The 24138-nt window shown below is 36.0% G+C and overlaps 1 protein-coding gene and 1 long non-coding RNA gene across 6 annotated transcripts in view; one reads left to right on the top strand and one right to left on the bottom strand.

Moving 5' to 3' along the window:
• nAChRalpha6 (nicotinic acetylcholine receptor alpha6) overlaps window positions 1-14630 on the top strand; it is a 63383-nt gene extending 48753 nt beyond the window's left edge. For 3 of the 4 annotated variants that reach the window (XM_046634453.2, XM_046634457.2, XM_069137587.1), the window contains 5 exons: window positions 10566-10675; window positions 10747-10964; window positions 11036-11236; window positions 11320-11476; window positions 12647-14630. In XM_046634453.2, coding sequence (XP_046490409.1) covers window positions 10566-10675; window positions 10747-10964; window positions 11036-11236; window positions 11320-11404 — 614 coding nt within the window. In that variant the 3' untranslated portion in view covers window positions 11405-11476; window positions 12647-14630. The remainder of the gene's footprint in view (window positions 1-10565; window positions 10676-10746; window positions 10965-11035; window positions 11237-11319; window positions 11477-12646) is intronic. The other variant, XM_046634455.2, reaches the window with a different exon arrangement.
• LOC124222939 (uncharacterized) lies at window positions 9208-13557 on the bottom strand. Of its 2 annotated transcripts, XR_011177569.1 has the most exons (5): window positions 13482-13557; window positions 12605-12712; window positions 11289-11549; window positions 10558-11178; window positions 9208-9809 (listed from the first exon to the last, which is right to left on the bottom strand). It is a non-coding gene; the product is annotated as an uncharacterized lncRNA (long non-coding RNA). The 2 variants fall into 2 exon arrangements; XR_006884152.2 differs by having other exon boundaries at window positions 9208-11178.
• Window positions 14631-24138: the final 9508 nt, after the last annotated feature.

The raw sequence follows: 24138 nt of genomic DNA, 5'->3' as shown, positions 1-24138 counted from the left end.
AATTATAAATTTCTCGACGACTAAAACAATTTGGCTGAGGGTTGGATACCAAAAATTAATTTTTTTGGTAATTTTAGAACTAAGAAGGGTCGATATAACTGATACGCTCGCCTAATATTATATTCTATTCCTTACCGGTGTTTACTCGTATGTACATACAATTGCGATTTCATCATCTCGGGATGTCGTATTACATATATATATATATATAATATGAAAGTTGACGACGCGTAAACTTTCGACTTTTACCGTACCAATATTATCAAAGTTTAATATAAAATTTCATAACTGTACAGTCTGTACGACGATATAAAGAAAACTATCTAAAAGTATAATAACGATGGAATAAGAGCTTTGGATAATAAATTTCTTACACTATACGCTTCGCTTGTCTCTTGTGTACCATGTATTTTTTCTTTCACGTAATTATTATACACAGTATACGTGTATGTACGAGATGTCGATATATACACGCGTACGTACCTTCGAGTCAACTTTCGACGAATCGATCACCTCGAGAATGAGAGGAAAAGAAAAAAAGAAAGAATGATTTTCCTCCGAGAAATCTCCAAGCGATCGATTAGCTTATCGTTTTCACTGGATCTAAACACCCTCATCTCTGCACATACACGCATACCTATGTATAATATCGGCACGCAGTAGCGAGTAGGCGTGAATACGTACATGTATGTGAATTATCGTATGTGATTTGCACGTGTGCAGCGTGGTCCACGTCCTCTCTGTCTCACACACGCTGTAATGGCGTCTGCCTTCGATAGAAATCTATTCGCTCCTCTTCTTCCGCCTTCCGCATATGATACGTGCATGTGTATACGTATACGCATATGTATGATACATTTTATATACACGTGTGTATGCGTATATACCTACGTATTAAACTACAGTGGAATGCTCGTGTATCGTGTGAATGCGATTATGCCTACGACTATTGCGTAAACTATCAAATTCCTCTCACGCCTATTACATGCCTACATTTAACGATCGATCGTAATAAAACTTGTGCGTGTAAATTGGCTACGATGCAGAGCTTATAACCGTAGGCGTGCCGCAGTTGAAAAATCTCTTTGTGTAACTAGCCAACGATCCAGCTGGGAAATCGGGCTGCACGTACAGCTGCACTTATATAATGCATTATGCATATGCGATACATCGATAAAAATGAAAATCGATTCTTATCGAAACTCTGCTTTTGTACACGATAATGCACAATGGGCTTTTTTCGTACCTAATTCGAGGCATTATTTCGACATCGCGTTGTGTTTTAAGGGGAACTCAAAAATTCCCCGGACGACACGAGTGAGAAACAACGGGATAGAAATTTTAAACTCTCGATAATCGTGATTTTCGAAATCCGATTCGCTGGATCCGATAAGCCGAACCCCGTGCATAATTTATTCGCCTTCTCTCTCTCGACGCCCTCCGATCATCTTTCGCCAAAATATTCCACAGCTGTCAATATTGACGTGCGTTTGAAGTTTAATTTTACCGAAATAACTTTTGCATCCGCAGTGAGGCAATTAATTATTACACGTACAATTTGAATATACGTCACAGATATTGTACGTTGTAATAAGCGAGAAAAATAAATGAATAAATAAAAAAACACAAGCCCGCCATCCTGTAACAGACATACCTTAACGAGCCGATATTACGCGTAACGATGACTGGTATTGAAAATTTTTACTAATACAAGAATAAGCGTAACAAGCAATGGCTATAAATAATCAACTTGATCCATACTCCCCTCTTCTCTAATCTCTATTCTGTTATTATATACAAAAGTGAGTGTATTAAAATCCTGTTGAAACAACACCCGACTCATCCATCTATACCCGACCGTCTGTCTGTCTGTCTATCAATCTATCTATCTATCTATCTAACCGTTTCCTTGAAAAAAGCAATTTAAATGAAAATAAAAGGAAGAAATAAAGCAACCCTCCGCACTCGAACGTGACTACGTAGCACAGCTGATTAGTAATCTGTCCCATCAGCAGCGAAAACTCACGTTTATCATCGGTAGATACTCGAGAGGTGGAACGAGGGGATCGCTCCCTGAAACCCTCCGAACAGTGTGTCAGTCTCGGAGGATTCCTATTCTCATTCTTGACTTATTTCATCACCTTTATTTCGTAGAAAATTTCACATCATCGTACCGGAAGTAGACGATGATCACCGTCGTTTTGTACAAAGAGAATTTCTCGTTACCGATAACACGTTCCGTTCGCACACGCACGTATCTTCGTTAAACGCATCACTTGTATCGTAGCTTAATATTACATTATTCGTATACAGCACCGCTTAATTCATGTAAAAAATTGTCTCATCAAAGAATTTCCTCGCGTTCCGTTTACGCGTCATAAAATTTCACGTATTATTCAAATACTATCGTTGACAATTTCTCCTCACTATATTCTTCGTTATCTTTCCGTTTCGGATTTTTAATTTAATTTATTACATTTTTCTCTCTCCTATTTTATACTCTTGCGGTTGCACAAAGGGAGAGATCGTTGTTTTTGTCCCTGTTGTTTCATTATGTTATCATTATCTTTCATTGTTCTCGCAACCACGTTTCAAGAGCGTCGCGGCAGACTCCAAGTATCACGCAATTAACGAAAGATAAAAGACCTATATGTACGTATACCTCGTTGTATATATATTATATATATATATATATACACACACATATATATATATATATATATACTATGTATACTAAACGTATATACATGTAGTGTACAGGGTATATTCGCGTTATATAATACGTAACCACCTACCAACCTGCCTGCCATGTATATTTACGAAAGTCGAGCCTGAGCTTAATTATATTATGTATATTACGTATATTATATATTAAATTCTTTTCATTATACCCTCGTATAAATTATATAAATTATTATTACCGTCGGGATGCCCGCTTTTCATGAAATTTCTTCTTTTTTTTATCGCTGTATATAATTTCCTTCTTGACGTAAAATCGAAATAACCACATGTATACAAATACCTGTTATCCGTATCACGATAACGTTAATCATATAATATGTTAATATCAAGATGACAAACCGCAAGCTGGAAACTGGCAGGAAAAATAATTTCGCTTACGTTCGAAGAATTGTTTTTTTTCTAACTGCCGATCGTTTCTCTCGGCTCGCTGCCGATTTCCAGCTTACGGGTTTTGTCTCTAAAAATTTCGCAAACGACTTTACTCAATCTCACTTCAAAGCTTAAAAGCGATAAAGAAATGGTAATTCACACCAGACTCAAAAATCATCGTCACGCCTGAAACCCACATTCCTTGTACCGATCGCGGGGCGTTGCAGGCTGGGTGAGGTGAGCTAGAAATTTCAAAAACGATCGGAGATCCTGAGAAAAATCTCGGAAAAATCTTTAACCACGCTCTGTCGCAGCTGTATACATACGTATTATGTAGATACGTTGTACAGGCTACGTATACGCGTGGGAATCGAAAATCAAAATCAATCCACTTTACCGCCGACGCGTTTTACGGCTGCAAGCGATCGCAAAGAAGAAGAAGAAGAAGAAGAAGAAGAAGAAGAAGAAAAAGAGGAAAATAAAATTTCATACGAAACGCCGGAGGTCTTGCATATATTTATAACAGCTAGAGCCGAACCCACCCTGTTTTGCCCGGCCTCGAATTCCCCCCTTCTTCACGCATCTCGTCTCGTCTCATCTAATTATCGCGAATACGTTGCTATACCTTACGGTGGTTCATTTTTCGACTTTTTTTTGCTTCTTCTTTTTTTCAACGCGCCAATCGACAAATTTGCGACAGATGCTGGCAAAAAAAGAAACCGTCGTAAAACCTGGAGGAAGTAGAAAAATATTTAGAGGTCGCTACCAATTATTGTTACATTTTTTTATTTATTTTTACGTGTTCACCTTACGGTCTTGTATGTATATTAGTTTATTTCTTTCGTATCACGATCCGATTGATCGTTGTTCATAAAAATCAGTACCGAAAACGAAACAGGGACATCAAGGTGACGCTATACTCCTATTTCGGTAGCAAAAACTGTTGTCCAAATTTCTCCGAGACGATTAAGATTTCGGATAAGAGACGAGAACAGCCAACTGCGGAATTGTTAGACGCGGTTTGCTGTTGATTGTTGAACGATTAATTGGACCACGATACGAAAAAGATAAACTGATATATAATACAAGTCCGTAAGTTGTGCACATAAAAATAAATAAGAAAATATAACAATAATTGGTAGCGACCTCTGAATATTTTCCGACCTCGTCCAGGCTGGGCGACAATTTTTTTTTTTCTCACCATTTGTCACAAATTTTTTGTGTCGCATTTTCAAAAACAAAAAAGTTGAAGAACGAACCACCGTACCATACCTACACCTTTTGTAATATATAATTTGCATTTCTATCGACACAACCACGCTCAGACACGCACATGAAAACACACCCAAAGACACTGCGCAAACTCCCAGAAACACAAAAATACGTATATTTAACGATATGTGTTGAACGTTGTTCTGTGCATTTATATTATATAATATGTATAGTTCACGTGTGATTTTTGTTCCCGTTTCACCTTACGTCTCATCGATATTTTTTATTCACAATTCAACTTCGATTCACCATCGTTTCCTCGTTTTTTTCTTTTCTTTCTTTCTTCCCATCATCTATGGTGTTCCGATCATTTCAAAAACCACTCGTACTTATGTATATATATATATATATATACACACATTGATCCTGGATGCAGTACATGTATTCATATGTATACGTATGTTGTACATGTATACATGCATTATATACATATATGTATATATATGTATATGTATACATCAAACTCACGCAACTTTAATTCACACCTCAAGTATAATTCCCATACACCACATTATATACATCACAATATTAACCCATTTCAACTTGTTCGATGTACTTATACCTTCACTCTAATTCAAGCAGAGCTTGCGCGGAAGCCACGCACGCGTTTACGATACGATCGGTGGGGAAGAAAGAATTGTCCGAAAGTTGTTTTTTTTTTTTTTTTTTTTTTCAGCGAAAGGAATTTTTTTGGAGCTTTTAATTTTTTTAAATTTTCACTTTTTACACGGTATTTCAGCGGAATGAAATTCTTCCGGTTAATTAATATTCTCCGACATAATAAAACTGTGCGGCGTGCGCTTCGCGCATACTCTGTTCGCATACCATAAAAACGAGATACAACGTGGATGATGATGAAAAAAAAAAAAAAAAAAGAAAAAATATCAACGTTGTATTAAATATGCAATGGATAAATAATAATGTGCTTAACCTAATTGGGGCGGACCGCCCTGCCCGCTGCTCCCGCAAACTGCAGCTAAATAGCCGCCACCGCCTGATCGTTGATTGATTTATTGATTGATTGATTGATTGATTGATTGATTGATTGATTGATTGATTGATTAATTGATCAACAGATAACGCAATCGTCGTAATAATGCCGTTTGATTAACAGACGATTAATGTGCGCTGCAGGTTGGCGAAATTCTCTGTCATTGTTTTTTCATTCGTATACGTTATAACAATATGTATACGCTGTAATATTGTAGCAGGATTAGTAGAATCGTAGGATTCGTTTTTAAGATAAAAGTGTCAAGTTTATACACTCGCGGTATTCAATTTCTCATATTATAATAAGCAATTTCTTTTCCGTGGAGTTAATGTTCAATGCATTCGCAATTCTGCAGGTGGTGCTGCAAAGCCACGTGAAAAACGATTGCACGGAAGCGTGCCTGGCTTAATTATTTCGTACATCTGGTTTTTATTTGTTTACTTTTTTTTTCTTTTTCTTTTTCTCAATCAAATTTCTATCATCAGTCTTTGCCTCTGTCCTAATTGTACGGTTCTGCATACAAGAATCGTTCCAAGAATATTCGCTGTGCGTAAATGCAACTTGTGAATGAGAAATAGCTTGTAGAGTGATGTGGTTGATTTACCGATTGTCAGAAATCGAGTTTGAAAATTGAAAAATATCGATACAGAATATCGCGAATATTTCCAAAGTGTGATATGATTCATATGCTACATAAATGCTAACGATTCTTGTGAAAATTTTGCAACAGGTATCAATGTCGAGCAGGGCGGTAATGCGGCCAACTTAAAAATGTTTCAAACAAAACACCAAAAAAAAAAAAAAAACCCACAAAAAAAATGAAATGAAATACAAATGGATAAATATTGCGGCTATTGGGGCGTACGATTTCCTGCGCGATGTCGACGCAGCAAGGTAAAGACTTACTTAAAAAAAAAAACAAAAAAAAAAATATGACAAAGGAAAAAAAAAAATAATTAAAATTAAAAAATTGTATGAAAGATTTTTGTGCCGTCTTCTTTACATGCTTATTATACACCTATATTATAGCCTACTAATAATAGTGAAGAATAAAACTTTCACACTCTGATGTATGATTTTTTCTTACTTCAATGTATTATTATACTTTAATAGAAATTACTCTACATTAATTGAAAAAGGATACTTGCTTCATGGCTTACTGCGTGTTATTTATTTTTTTTTTTTTTAAGATTCGAATCAGCTACGTCCTTTAACTTATCTTTTGTTAAATATTAAATTTGTTTTCTTTTGCGTTGCAGCATCGTGTTTTTTTTTTCTTCTTTCGTTTCCAATATTTATTATACATTGATACAGACGCGACTGCGACGTTTATATGATTATTTAAGAAAACGGCAAAAAACTTGATACACGTCATACAAATATATACGAATATCGCTTCTAAATTTGATCATACATGTACATAAATATATATATATATATATATATATATATATATAAAATATATAACATATAATATATATATATATATATATACCTTATAGGTTTGAAAAATATCTATATTGTATATCGTTAAATAATTTCCAAGGCTTTGCCTGGCTGAATTCACTATGCACCGCGCCTGTACTCCTCAACCCCAGAAAGAATATTGAAAAGGAATTAGAAAAATAGTGAAAAAAAAGAAAGAAAAAAAAAAACCGAATAACTAAGTAAAAGAAAGTAAGACGTGAGAAAAATCATTTCTAGATGATCTAGCATGAAGTTCAAGTTTCAATTGTATTAATATATTCCTGCACATTTTATGTACATATAAATTTCCGTCAACGGTCTTCATATCAATACTGTCACGAATTGATGGAAAATAATAATGACAACGATAAAAATGAAAAATAAGGAACATGAAATAACGACGACGATAAGAATCGTGATAGAAATTGGAATAACAATTGCATAGGTTTGAACTTTCACGTATGTACCAGGCATATACGTGTACGTGTATACTCGTCGTATGCACATACACGTATGTATTATATACCGAACACGTAAACCCCAAAGCCGATAAAACGAAATTTAACTGTCAAACTTGTTCGTTATTATTTTATTTATTTACTTATCTGTCTATTTATTTATTCCTCACGGAGTGATCTACGGAGGATCGAAATGTACAGTTTCGTCAAATTGATGCATCGATTGCTCGACTGATTACCAATTACCAAACCCCGCTAGACTCACTCCGTGAAAAATCTTTGGCTTGAGTTGCTGCAGATTTTACGTAGTTCCCACACCCCCCAGCCCCTAACCCTCCACCACCGCGGAACGCCGAACGTCGAACCGCGTGCGTGTGAATATCGCATCCTTATACACACGCGTGCAAGTGAGAGGCGTTCGGTGTGGACTTTGAGAAAAGATGTACCTGCAGACTAACACAATGCCAAATTATCACTCTAAATTCACTGTGTTCACGATAAGTGTATCCCGTACCCAACCACATGTTCATACCTATAGTTGATGCTCTGCAACCCGGCTGCAACCGATATTGTTTTTATCACGACACGACTTTCGTTTCCATTTTACTCGCGCGTGATAAGTCATCGCGGCATTTCGGTCTTGTGGCGTATAATATTTGATATTGTGAATTTTAAAGGTTTCGAAAGCGCCGACTTACGATTTTTTCGATTGCGATACTTGAAGTGAAGATATCAAACACAATGCCCAAAGGGCGCAACTCCGACTAGTCAAAGTTAGAAATCTGGAGCATCGAGAAATTCCGAATTATTTCTATCTTGGTCGAATTTCACCACTTTGATTTTTTTCATTCGGCAATGCTGGGAAGGGATACGCTTCCAAATTTGTCCCTTCCGGTTGAATTCACCTCGTCGCAGTCGAAGAGTTTTGATGGACTCGCAAAATTTTTGCCTAACGGCTTTTTTCAGCGATGCGTCGTTTCGCAATCACTAGTTATAATTAAATTTCGTTGCTTTTGCCGTTTTTATTGTCGACTAATTATGATTCTCGAATAAAAACGGATCGTTTAGTAACTAACGAGACAGGCTTAAATCTTTGAAAATCTGTAATTAATTTTTTCAACCCCGCTCTTAAATAACTTGTCGCCCTTTCCCACCCACATAGAAAATTTACTTTCTATAAATTGCGATCGCGTTTTGCCCGATGCTCATACATGCGTAAATTTCGAGCTATACGAATGGAAAAAAAAATGTCCTCCTAATATACTATACCTGATATAACGGTGAACAAACGTTGCGTACAGGGAAGAATTCGTTTTTCTCATCATTTATTCTACAGCCTGTACAGACACTATTGTAGCAAAAAAATGCGAAAAGTAAACCACTGCGCAAAATTGAAGTGCCCGATGAATATCACGCGGACAAAGAAAAAAAAAACGAAAAAACAAAATGAAACGACATCGAATAAAAACCGCGTGCATCTTCTGGCCAAAGCTACGCCACGCATCGTGAAATTTATGTGCGATATGTAAATGTGTATATGTATATTATATATAAAATACACGCTCACGCTTATACTGTTATACGTATAGTTTCAGCCGTTGTTGTTGGATATGTTTTCGCATCTGATTTTTGCATGCTGATAATTCTCAGTCACGGTGTTGACACTCTATAATATGTACTATAGTATCTTATGTGTATACTGTAGCTATTTACATATACCTATAAGTATGCAGTGTATGCCGTATATTTGTGTCGATGTATGTTTCCTAACTCGCGAGATTGGGATCATGTAAAATTACCTTACTATTATCAGTATTATCATCACTGCTTTTATTATTATTTTTATTATTATTATTATTATTACTACTACTGTCATTATCATCATCATACACGTGTCGAATTGAATATGTTTATGCACTATTATAAATAGTCATACCTGATACAACTTTAACACGCTTCGAGTATTGGACAATAACATTTGTAACGTTGATTATTATCTGTTGCCTTCCTTCTTCCATTTTTATACATCTATGCAGCTTTGAACTGATCTTTTGATATCTTTCCGTTTCTCATTTCTTCTTTCGTCGCTGGAATGGTTGACTATGGAGAAAAAAAAAAAAAAAAAAAAAAAACTCCGACCCGAATCGTGCAAGATCTATGATTTCGTTTCGTTATATCAAACTTCCCGACGGAATTCTCTTTGTTTGTACCGAATGCATGATATAGAGGTTCGAATGCGGGGCGAGGATGACTTAGTCGGTTAGACTACGATATGACAGGATGTGAGGTGTGATCGGTGCGTGAGTGAGGCGAGAGACTGACGCTGTTATCCTTGTACAATCGACACATACCTGCGTACACACGGTTCGCCGTTTGTCGAGCAAACGCCGCGTTGCTCGAGGTTCCTCGCTGTGCGGTCTTGTTATACTTCTCTCGAGGTGACGCACATACGATGTTTCGTTGAATCGGTGACAATTTCCTCAGCGACGCTGCGATTGCTCGAGTTATACCTGTTACATACCGACCGATATTCACCTACACCTACCCACCTACCAACCTGCTTGGCTGCCTGCTTGCCTGCCTGCTAGCCCGACTGTATGGTGATGATCGAACGTTCGAATGATTGTCGTTAGCCTCAGGCGACGAAAGATCACCTCGCTATGCGCGGTACGGATGAGAGGCGTGAGCACTCTTAGATTTTCAGGGGCGGGGTTGAAGTTCCGAATTCGAAAAGTTCCGAAAGCGCCTGATTCTGAATTATTTGGGGGAGGAAGTTGAAGTAAGGAAATCAAGCTTTGAAGAAACGACAAAGTTACGAATGGTCGGAAAGCCGAACGTTGAAAGAGAAAAATTCCAAAAAATAAAGTTTCGATAGAGTGCAATTTCGAATATTAAAATGTTACTCGACGAGTGGGTGTAAAGAATGAGAAAAAACAAAACAAAGAAAGATCAACGTGTCGAGATTTCACCAAGGCATATTTCACAGAAATTTCGATGATTCAGATTTCAAAATCTTCTTATTTCTGCACTTTCGAAACTTTGACGTTTCGTCAAAGTTTGATTCGTTTACTTTGAGTTCCTCCGCAAAAAAATTCGTGATTCCTCGCCTTCGGCACTTTTCAAATTCGGAATTTCACCCCCGCCCCGATTTCCACCACCTCGCGGTGATCTCTCTCGCCAGGCCGAAAACTCCCCCGAATTCCCACTACCTCAGCTAATCAATGCCTTCTTTTTTTCGGGGGGATTCCAAAAACTCACCGATTCAGGGACGTACTTCAACTGCATAATGTTCATGGTTGCGAGCAGCGTCGTTCTCACGGTTGTTGTCCTCAACTACCATCACCGAACGGCGGACATTCACGAGATGCCTCAATGGGTGGGTATCGGGATAACGGGACTGGCGCGCGATGCCGAATTCGAAAACCGACTCACCCTCCATTCTTCCAGATAAAGACGATCCTGCTCCAGTGGCTGCCCTGGATCCTGGGTATGAGCCGACCGGGTAAGAAGATCACGAGGAAGACGATACTGATGAGCAACCGGATGAAGGAGCTCGAGCTCCAGGAACGGAGCAGCAAGAGTCTCCTGGCGAACGTCCTCGACATCGACGACGACTTCCGTCACGGGAACAGCGCCACGGCGAACCCCTCAGCCGGGTACATACGGTACATACTCGGACCTCGATTGCCCGACGTCGCGTCGACCGGAAGTTGGATTAATCGAGTCTTTTCGGCAGCAGGTCGGCGTACGGAACGCCGCTCTCGGGGAGACCGGCGACGGTCGAGGAGACGTCGGCCTCTTTGCCCCTGAGCGGAACGAGGAGAGAACTCCAGACGATCCTGAGGGAGCTGCAGTTCATCACGAACCGGATGAAGAAGGCTGACGAGGAAGCGGAACTCATCAGCGACTGGAAATTCGCCGCGATGGTCGTCGACAGGTGGGGGAATAGTCGCTGACTAATTTTATTGCGCTGACAGAGATAGACTCACCTTCTTTACCGCCTCGGTCTTTCTTCCCCAGGTTTTGTCTCATCATATTCACGATGTTCACCGTTATCGCGACCGTCGCCGTGCTACTTTCGGCACCGCACATCATAGTCCAGTAGTAGACTGCCCAAGCCCAGCCACCGAATGACACCATGGACGAAACCACCCTCGACTCCTCGTCCTGGTCGTAGGTGCGTGTTTTGCGCCAACTGATTGCGGTTGCGGATTTACTCTCGACATCCTTCGACGAATCGTGTTATTCGTCTTCAGTCGTAACGAACGCATGCGTGAAAATGGTTTCGAGAAAATAACATGGATGTATCGGAGAGTTTCGGAAGAAAATAATTTACGATTTTCCACCGTGGTATCCGCCAAAAGGTTTGAAGCAAGATTTTGTGAAAAGGTAAACCACGAACCAAAAAAGTTCCACGTTACGTGAAAGATCGCGGTCATTTGATTTTTCACTTTTTTAAATTTTTTTTTTAATTTGTCAAGAAACATCTTGCAGCACTTCAATTATTGTTTCTTTCTTAACATTTACATTCAACCCAAAAGTTATGATCCATAACACAACGATATATCGACCGGGAATCTTTTTCTTCTAAATTAAAAGTTCGTATTAAATTATAAATATTTTATGATATTGAATGAATGATGAAAAAGTTGTCAGATACGCTTCTCGAAACATCAACCGGAGACTTGACACTCCAAGCCTGGATATTCTTCGTGACGTAAATTGATATTATGATTGATGTAAGCAATAAAAAATATTATAATCATGACACATCATAACTTCCAAAAAATGTAAAATAGTAAAAGATCGACTGAGCGCGATCTTCCGCATAACGTAGAATGCTCATCTTTTGACAGAAACTTTCTTTTAATTCAAACAAACTTTTCACGCGGTGTCATGGTGGAAAATCGCCAATTATTTTTTTCTGAAACACCCTAATACATCCAATACATATATATATATATATCGCGGGTCAACCATCGAGTTTCGATCCGTTGTTTCGTTGATTTCCATTCGTTCCATATGCCTCACAAATTTCTGTATAATCGCTAATCGGATTTTAACGGTTCAGTGACAACGAATCTAAATTTAATTCTATCCGTCCGTTTGACGCGATTAGGTTCGGATTTGCAGGTAGTATATGTATACAGATGTACAAATATTCGCGATACTCTCGGATTATCTTTGGGGTTCAAATGATTTTTGGAAATTCGATACCGATAAGCGGACGATGCGCTGCGACGATAGGATCGAAGCGATGATGTTTGACACAAGTGAATTACTCAATTAACGAATTGTTTCTCACCCGTATACTTCGTCCTTCTGATTCCCAGGATTGTATTTCCAGACCAGAAGAGAAGGAGACGTCCGTGTCTGAACGTGGGGACGATGAGCCTCTCGGTGGCAGCCTCGCCTGAAATTAGACGGAACTAATATGAATCAATGCACATACACACACATGTATATGTATACAAACACCGAAGCGTACTCCCAAGAAACTGAAGGGAAAAAAAAGCATGAAAAGCAAGAAATTGTTCACGCGCTCTGCGTGACATTGAAAGAAAGAAAATACCAAGGGTGCAGTGTAACATGCACCACGTAACGAGATAATTTGCACACATCAGCACCCCCGCCTCGCAGCAGACCCCGCAAGAAGAGACTCTACTCTACTCTAATCGCTGCTCTTCATCTCCTCGCATCTCCTCAATCTATCGATAAATTATATCGTCTCGTCTTAAGCTTTCGACCTTAACTATGCGATCCTACTGTCAAGAATCGGAGCGATTGGCTGCATCGCGTGAAAGACGCGGTCCGGCATCGTTCCTGCGCTCCGTGTTTAATGGAAGAAAAAGAAAAAAAAAAGAAAACAAAGAATAAGGCATGAAAGGAAGAAAATGAAATTTTCAGACTCGATTAAAAGACGACGTGTATTGTAAGATCGAAGAAGAACAACAACAACAACAACACCAACGGCGACACCAATCAAGCACCCCTCGTATCCCATTAGTAAAGCGAACTTTTCTTTAGACACGTTCGACGATATTTTTATATCACACTAATTGTTACGATTTTATAACCAAGTTTTGTGGGCTGTTGGTCTCGTTGCTGTTGTTTCTCTTCTACTCCGTCTTGGCGCAAATCAGAAAATACAGTGTCGTTCTGTATTGAATAGAATAACTCACGATTACAGGTTGATATAACAACTATACTCCCTTCTTTTCATCCTGTACACGCACTTACACTCAATAACACATACAAATTTACAGGGTGGACCAAACTCGGGTCTTGAAAAACCACGCGACAAGCGATATCAGAATATTCTCAAACAAACACAGTTTTTCCGCCAATTTTCACTTTTTCACTCCGATGCAACAGAGGCCCATGGTCAAAAAACACACGCGACTCGCGTCGTCACTTGTTCCCGTACGCGACGCGACTCTTCTCAAATTTCCACTCATGTCCGACCAACGCTGACCTTGACTACTTTTGCCGCTGCCGCCGCACGAAGCGTCGACTTCTTCCACTGACAAACGGCCGCCGACTGACCGCGACAAGCCGTCACTACTTGGCTATATTCTCAGCCACGCGTTCGCCCTACACGGTCCCTTTCCACTTACGTTCAAAGGCGGCCGAACGGTATCGGCGCCAAATTTTTCCACTGACAGGCGGCCGCCGACTGACCACGACAGCCGTCGCTACTTGGTTATGTTCGCAGCCACGCGTTCGCCCTACGCGGTCCCTTTCCACTTAGACTTAACAGCGGCCGAACCACTTTCCGCGAGATGTCGCTGCGTCGACCGATCCCCGTAGAATGAGGGCTTGCGAGTTTCTTGCGATCGGCTCGACGCACGATCTTTTCGAAAACTCCTAACGATCGACGACGTGATTAATCGTTTGACTGCTTGCTGTTGGTATTGTTCAGCAAATATCTCGACGAAATTATGGCAACGATTACACACATCGAATATCAAGTAGCCCGCTTTTGGTCCCACCCGTTTTCGTCCGCACCCCACAAGTTCTGTGATAGTCTAATTACGCTGAATTGCACTCGCACATGCACAGATGCATAAATGATAATAGATTTGAAGCAATAGAGGTACAGTACATGAATGCGTACCGAGGATGATATCATCGGTATTGTGACCATGGCCTGTATCGTGACGAATAGTAGCAGCTTGAATCGAATCGAATACTTTGATAGTTGGTACACATACACAGCAGTGAACAATGTTACACATGCGCAGTACGGTTCGCGTATCGCAGTACGCCTAGCCGTTAAAAAAAAAAAAAACAGAAAAAACAAACAAATGCTTCAAATTAGGCCGGTTTCAGGTGTAGGAGTATACGATCCGCATTATATACACGCCAGCGTCGTAGAGCGCTTAATTAAATAATGCCGAAAGGCTCGCCTCCGTTACAAATGTCATAATATCCGCTGTTTCTTTCCATCGACAAGCAGGTTCGTCGGCCGTCGATTTTCGAACTCGATAAAAGTAAAATAAAAAAGAAATGTAAGAAATTTTTTTATTACATTCCGAGAATTTTGTTTTGTTAATTTTATTCGATACGATATTAGTCACGACGTAGAGAATAATTACTTAATATATACATAATATGCTATATTACAAATAGGCATATATATATATATATATATATATATATATATATATATATATATATATATACCTACACATAACAGTACGTGTAGATGGATTATATACGGACGACGAACCTGATTCAGCAGCCGCGATTATAGTGCTGGGCTTAGGGCATTCGATTTCAGTTGTAATATTTCTTTTTTTGGGGAGAAATGAGGAGACGCTAAAATTATAAATAATATTAAAATTTACGTAACATTTAAGCTGATCTAGTTAATAAATAAATAAATAAATAAATAAACAAATAAATAGACAGAAACTTGACTTGAGCAATGTGAATTAATCAATACATATATAAGCCCCGTATACATGATTATGTATGCGCGTGAAATACACGCGTGCCAATGGCTAATTACGCGGGGTTCAATATCGGGGAGAATTAATATGAATACTATACACGCTGTACACGTGTATGATATAGGTACGTACACACGTAAGGCGGGTGATAAATTGACAAAATAATAATCATAATAACAACCACAACAAGAACAACAACAACAACAACAACAACAATAATAATAATAATAGTAATAATCGTTAAAGAATCAATAACAATAATTGCGCGGGATGTCATGTGAAATTCAAGTGTTCCGATAAAAAAAAAATTAAATTAAAAAAGAAATAATGTATACATAATATATAATAATAATAATATATAATGTATACGTAATTTGTACATATACGTTATATATAATACATATATATATATATAATACACACACACCCAAACAGACACATATATATATATAAAATAGAATATGTAGAAAAGCAACTCAACGTAATAGAAACTACGTTATTATTATTATTATATTACATAGATAAACTATAATCAAGATCGTAGGAAACCCTAACCAATCTAGGATACCAGATTATATGAAGTAACAAAATTATCCCGTTCGTCGCTCCTGAAGTTGTTGCAGATCTCAAAGGTACATTATAATTAAAGAGACCTGCAGCTGCTCATCAGGTGCATAATTAATTAAATACGCAAGAGTCACGACATGTCGTGTCTATAATTGCAAGTATTAATATATTAAAGAGTTATTACTTTCAACTTTTAACGCTCTTCTGTAAGGTTGACGAAGAGAAAAGAAATGCGAAACGATGAAATGTGGATAAACTATCGTCTATTAAGCGAGTTGGAAAATTGACTTAGGGATTTTATGAGTAACGCAAGACAGAGATGGTCGATTTCTTATTGATTTCTGCCGCACTCGGCAGGTGTGGAACGGCTCGGTCTTAAGGTCGAAGGTTAGAATTAGGTTGACGTTTCGAATTAAAGCGCGCGATTCGGAGTAATTTCAATGAATTAATTACACCTGTCGTAACAAGATTGGACGCGCGAAGCCGATTGTATATCTTTCGGATCTATTACGTATCACCGATCGATCTTTGTGAATTTTTCTCAAATCATTATAAATTCATACGTATACATATTATACCTACATATATGCATATATACATATGCGTACGTATGTGAGGTGTTTCGGAAAAAAAATAATTTGCGATTTTCCACCGTGACACCCCATGAAAAGTTTGTTCAGGTTGAAAGAAAGTTTCTATCGAGAGTGAGCGTTCTAAGTTATGCGGAAAAGCGCGCTCAGTCGATTTTTCACTTTTTTGCACTTTTTCGAAGTCACGATGTAACGTGAATAAAACTTTTTATATTGCTCAAATCGATCATTATATCAATTTACGTCACGAAAAATATCCAGGCTTGTAATGTCAAGTCTCCGGTTGATGTTTCGAGAAGCGTATCTGACAACTTTTCCATTATCAATTCAATGTCGTAAAGTATTTATAATCGAAGATCAACTTTTAATTCAGTAGAATAAGATTCCCGAACGATGTATCGTTGCGTTACGGATCGCGATCCTTGGGTTGAACACAAATGTCAGGAAATAAATAATAATTGAAGCGCCGCAACGTGTTTCCTCATAAATTCAAGAAAATGTGAAAAATGAGTGAAAAATCAAATGACCGCGATGTTCCACGTATCGTGGAACGCTCACCTCTTCACAGAATATTTCTTCTTCTAGCCGAAACAAACTTTTTAGCTGATGCCACGGTGGAAAATCGTAAATTATTTTTTTCCGATAGACCCTACTATACATATAAATAAATTATACACACGTAGAAAAGTGCGTAGTGATTATTCGACAGAGTATCTCGTCGCTCCGGAGATTAGTTATGACAGGTACGGAGGTAGATTATACCGCCTGCGTATTTCACATCCGACGAGATACAGGTTATACATTTATATGTAATATATACACGTATTGTACATGATCTTTCGCTACGTCGACTATCGATTATCCGGGTAAAGTACGAACGTATAGGTGGCCGTGTTGTACGACATACTAATTAATATTATATTATACGTATAACGGATTTACGGTATTGTAATGCTCATAACGCGACCATATTAACGAACGATGAACGTTGTAATCGAACACTTATTGGATAATTATTGAAATAACAGTAATGATAATGATAATAATAATAATAATAATAATAATAATAATAAGAAAAATAACGATAATAATAACTGCGAGGAGTATAAAATAAATAAATGACTAAAAAAATGAATGAATAAATGAATAAATAAAAAAACCACCGCGTGTCGCCTTGCGATGTAAAAGTTTTTTTCGCCGTAATTGGATAAGCCGCCGGATATATTATTATAAATAGTTATAAGCGTATGTATAATATATATATATATACATATATAACATATATATATATATATATACATATATATACATATACATATACATTTACATATACATATGTATTAATTAAACGATTGTGTATAAAATATACGTTCCGTGACTGTTTTACAAAAACGGAACCGTAATAAGCGTGTTTAACGAGTGTTGATATATTAAAAGAGAAAATAAATATTATGAAAAACGTATAAATATACATATGCATATAAATGTTAAATAGGCGTAGATGATATGTATATCTATACGTGTAAAATTGAGATTTGTACATGTGTAAACATCCACACCTAAAATGCCTCCCAATTAAACCTGTAAGTCTTCTAGGATAAGAAATAAATATTATTAAATAAGAGCGTAGAAGAAAAAACAAAAGAAAAGAAAAGAAAAGAAAAGAAAAATACGTTTCAAAGTTGGAAAATTTTATAATTACACACGCACATACACACGCGTGCATATGCGACATGCGGTATATGTATGATATGATATCGAAACGACAACTTATATCCGTACGCATACGTATAATAATAATAATGTAATAACTATGTATCCGCAGTCAATCGTAGTATGTATATCAATTATACATATTTATACGTACAGATATGTATGTATATATAGGTATAATGATACATACGTAAATACACCGCGTTAAAGTCCATGCATAATCGCGTTGCGTTTGGAACATCGGGGGTCGCGGCATGAAACGCGATTCGCACGTATAACGATCGAATATCATCGATGCCGAATAACTGACAAATGCGAAATTTGCCAAAGAACTTTTATTTAACGATCGTCTGACGCGCCGCGTTTATGATTTGTTAGACCGTCGGGAAAATTGTATCGCTGCAGTATTTATAATTAGGACACGTAGATACATTATAATATCAATAATAAAACCAAACACGATGACAATTGATAATATACGACAAAGTATATAATAATATTATACATACGTATTATATATTTAATATATACATATAGATTATTATATTATTATATTATTATATTATTATACGCGACAGTTATAATATTACATGTATGTCGGAATCGCGTTATTATATAAAATACCAACTTCGTATCCATAAGACATTATTATTATACCTACTATGCATATAATACGATTAAACAAACAATGTATCCGGATAATGTGAGAAAATAAAATGAATTAATTAAATGATAATGTATAAAAATATTTACACCCGCGGTTTCGCGATCGAACGTGCAGCAGAGTGTATAATAATGATAATAATAATAATAACGATAACGATAACGATAATAATAATATCAATATGTTCGCATCAAAATCGTATATGATACGAAATTGTAAAAATCTCAACCATGTTTATACAGCATGTAATAAAATACGATTAGGAAACTAATGAATATTGTTATAAATATATTATACACAGAGGCACGCGTACGCAAACTTATTAACACTGTAAATATACAATATTGACACGTTATAGTCGAAGTGGAGAAGACGGGAGAAGGAGAAGGAAAAACATAACAATAATGAATAAATAAATAACAATAATAATAATAATAATAATAATGATATAGGTAAATTGTATAAATTAAATCGCGAAGAAGCATAAAGAGGTAAATCGTAAGAGAGAAATGATAGAAAGAGGAGAATGAAATCGACTAAAATTTAATAAAAAGAAAGAAAGGGGGAGCGAAAGCAAGGGGAATAAAAAAAAAAAAAAAAATAATAAAGATAAATAAAAATAAATACAAATGAATGATCGACCGTTAAACTAATGAATAGTACGAACTGTTAATAAATTATAATATTGACTAATTAATTAATCAACTGAACACGATGGAATTGAATTAGTGTACGCGGGGAAGTCGTAGTCTCTCCCTATATAATATCTTCGCATCTCTGTTCCTATTCTACATTGAAATACCGTTGCACCGTTATTAACTTAATTATATTCATAGACAAACATTATACATTGCGTGTACTCTCTATTGTTGTAACATACATTGCATTATACTCGAGTCACGTATCTTATACTTATTACATGTATGTCATACAGTGTATACGTATATACACAAATATATATGTGTACACACATGTACAACAAATTATTTATATCACTGTCGCTAAATACGCGCGTATATGTAGTACGTATATGCTATATATACTTTTGTGTGTAAAATTGGATACGCGTATATATATATATGTATGCGTATGTTTATATATATATATATATATATATATATATATGCATATATGTATATGCATGTATATGTATTAAATTGTCTGGATACATTCGATTCAATTGTTGTTGCGTCTCAGTGTATATAATTCGTACGGGAAATTATTTTTCCATAATTTCGGCACGGGCTTTTTGCTTTTGTTGTTGGTTGTTCGTTTTGTTCGTTTTTTCAATCAGTTCCCGTTCATTCGAACGTTATTTTAAGTAGGAATTGATGCTGCATTATTATAACGACTAACGGCAACTATTCATATGCATATAAATATACAATGTGTATGTATATATATATATATATATATATATATATATATATATATATATATGGATACAATTTATTATAGCCAACCAGCCGCACGGTATGCTCAAAATATAGAGGAAAGTTTACTGTAATAACTTACGTACTGCAATGCTATATTACCTGTATAATGAAAAGCAAGCAAGAAAGCAAAAAAGAAAGAAAGAACAGAAGAAAGATAAAAGAAATCATGCGCTCGTAGAGATATAGGTATATACACACGACCCCGTACGTCACTGTATTATCACGTTGTTAATTATATTACTCAAATATCTAATGAAGAATTTAAATGAGAAAATAACATATTAAATACAATCAATTAATTATTTAAGAAGTATGAAATGAAAAATTCTACGATATAAACGATGCGTAAAAGAGATTTTTAAACTGCAGCAACACACGAGTTAATTGATGAATAATATAATATATATATACACACACATATTGTATACATATAATGATTGTATTATATACAAAACGCATACTTGTATTACTAACAATTAATTGTTAGATCTAATCGACTGGATTGAAGAGGAGGAAATTGATAGACGAAAGATAAAAAATAAAAATAAATAAATAAATACAACAACATGTCGCTATGAATGAAATGTGAGAGAAAAGAAAATGACATACGTAAATTCGAATCTAGTTGAACCGGGGAATTAGGCCATTCTGTGCCAGATTCGATTGTTTATACTTGTGTTATATGGTCGAAAGGCCGAAGAACTAAAGAATAGAGAGAAAAAAAATGCATTTCTCAGAACATTATTAATCAGAATCACAACAATAACGATAATAATATTAATAACAACAATAACAATTGTTGTTATAGTAATGATAACGACAAACGAATAGATACACACGCATATATGCATACGCACACATATATATATATATATATATATATATATACACACACGCGATGAATGCGAAGAATTTATAATAGCCGAAAGTTACATAATTAATTCGTTGGAGAATGAAATAAAGGTTTATAATGAAGGGAGCGAATAAATAAAATATTACAGCTGGACGTCAATGAATCTGACGATCGAACCGGTATATTACTTTTATTCGTAAAAAAAAAAAAAAAAAAAAAAAAATTTTTCACGAATTTTACCCAACGTAAATTTACCCAGAGTAATAATACATGTAACAATCTTATTATTACGTAATATTCATCTTTCGCGGCGCTAAATTAACAGTAACGATAGATAATATCGCTAGCAGCTTTACCACCGCATCCCTTCTCACGCACAATTGTTCCGTTATATTAATGCCATAATTGATTGCGCTGTAGACGTTTGATTTATGCAAATATCTCATTACAATGATATCGTGTAATAATATACAGATACGTATAATTATTTATACAGATGCATATTCGATTGACTGAAATTACTTCACGACTCGGCATACGTAATAACTTGTCATATACTGTGTCTCATAATTCAATTCAACAACTGAGAATAAAACAATAATATGATTAAATAATACAACAATAATAATAATGGTAACTATGGTAAAATACGATGTATAATTAAAAAAAAAATAATAATAACAATAATAGTAATATAACGCTATCTTTAAGGATCATAATAACGTTAATAATAAGAAGAATATACTATATATAATACACACATGTACACGGTGACGATTTAATTCGACGAAAAAAGTTCGAGTGAACTTTTACAACAATCTGTTGCAGGTGTGAGCTTGGCATTCGCTGCCGACCATTTCATCTCACTCTTTGTATTCGGAGATCTTGTACACCAATAATATAGAAGAGAAGGAAAGCTATTTTAAATTTTTGCTTTCGACCTTTTAATGATTTTATCCGTAAATATAATTTCAGATCTCGCGTCATCGTTCAATTACGTCGTTATCCAAGCAGTCCAATGATTGATTTATAATGCCGCTATCGAGTTAGATGAAATGGCGATCGATTTGTTCGAAGGCTAATCGAAGCTCACATCCCCCATGAAACATATTTACTCGTTATAAATGTTTTATTATTTTATTGATCCGGTAGATCTATAGTTACACATTATTATTGAACGTTATCGAACAATTGAACACGGGAAATTATGATAATCAATTTTGTATTTTTGCGTATGCATATATATACGTGTATGTATATATATATATATATATTTGAATATGTATACCTATATGTTGAAGTATGTAACGGTAATACTGCGTAAGATTTTAAAAAAGAGAAAACTGATAAAAATAATTCGAATATATGCGTACACACACATTATATACATATATATGTATAATATTGCGTAATTTTTCATACAAGTTTAGAAGAAGATATATGTATAACACACACACACACATATATATATACATATATATATATTAACAATAATGCTATGGTATAATATCAATAATTTACTCAACATAATAATAATAATAATAATAATAGTAATAATATTAATAATATATGTATTTAACCGGCTAACTGCAGATATGTATATGTATGTATGTATGTACGTATATGTATCTAAGTTTAGCTCGTATTATCGCTGGTATTGGCTATTGTACGTGCGAAATGGATACGTATGTAACATATTATATTCTATACGACATATGTACGCGCGTAAGTCGTACTAAGATGCAGTGAGTATGCAACAGTGATTGAAACTATTTCGAATTTACTTACTCACCTAATCGTCGATTGATTTTTGTACCGATACCTACCGATTTTACTCTTCTCCCTTGAGCTATGCCAAATTCTAACGTCCTGGACTAATCAATGACAGCTATATAAGTTTCTTCTTCCTCCTTGTAAAACTCGATACCATCGATACGCGTGTACTTTACTATTACGAATCCGACATTGCCGGCACAAAAGTACTCGGAGTATAAGAGAGTCGATAAGGATCTGTTGCACCCTTCGAAGGCCTGCGTAAATCACCGTATTTATATTATGTAATCCTAATACCAGCTATACGTATAACCGATTCCTTTTACGCCCCCGCAGCTACTATATCGTAGCAGTGCTCGTTCCAAATCTTATACAGCACTTATGTCTCGTATTCCTAGTCTTATACTTAAGAATTATAGTCTTTAGTATATATTATACACTCTTCGGGCCGGCTCGACCCTCGCCTCTTGAAACTTGAAATGTAACGTAATTACAACTCGGTGGTGTTCCAGTTTTCACCGTGCTCTCTACGCCGGTACTTGAATACTCGATGCTCGTCATGTTATCGCACGTATGTATAATAATTTGCACGAGTCGACGAGAGGCTCGAGTTCGGCTGGATCATTAATCGCCGTAGCGACTATTCTCTACCAAAAATTAACTTCTCTGTATTTAACTTGATCTATAGCGTATCTTTAGCGTGTTGTATAATCTTTCGAGAAAATGTAGCGTCTTTTAGGATTTATAAGCGAATGATCGGAGATAAGAAAGCAAGAAAGCAAAGAAAGAAAGAAAAGACATTAACAATCGATTACACACACATATATATGTATGTATATATATATATATATATATATATATATATATATATATATATGATCCTTAATTTCTATCCTGATCCAAATCATTTTCATGAAACGTGAACATAAGATTAAAGAAATAAAAAAAAAAAATAATAATAAAAGCAGAAGTAATAATGATATAAAATAATGAAAATATTATGGTATTGCTGCACACTATTATTGTAGGGCCTAAGTATATCACCTGCATTTCTTCTTGTCAGATTATGTACACGTCTGTCCAAATAAATACCAAACGTTTAACAAACTCTCGAGTCTGATAGATCGTACGTATGCACAGATTTTGGATAAGAAAAATTCGAATAAAAAGAATCTCGTACCACCTTCGAAGAAAGGCAGCATGCCTGTATACGGATTGAAATGAATTTCACGTAAGAAATTAGCCGTTTTTTTACTTTTTATTTTATGGACGATGCCACGCCTATCCA

Source organism: Neodiprion pinetum, chromosome 7 (genome assembly GCF_021155775.2).
Source record: "Neodiprion pinetum isolate iyNeoPine1 chromosome 7, iyNeoPine1.2, whole genome shotgun sequence".
Classification (NCBI taxonomy): domain Eukaryota; kingdom Metazoa; phylum Arthropoda; class Insecta; order Hymenoptera; family Diprionidae; genus Neodiprion; species Neodiprion pinetum.
Note: the sequence above shows the minus strand (reverse complement) of the source record. Positions and strands in the feature narration are given on the sequence as shown.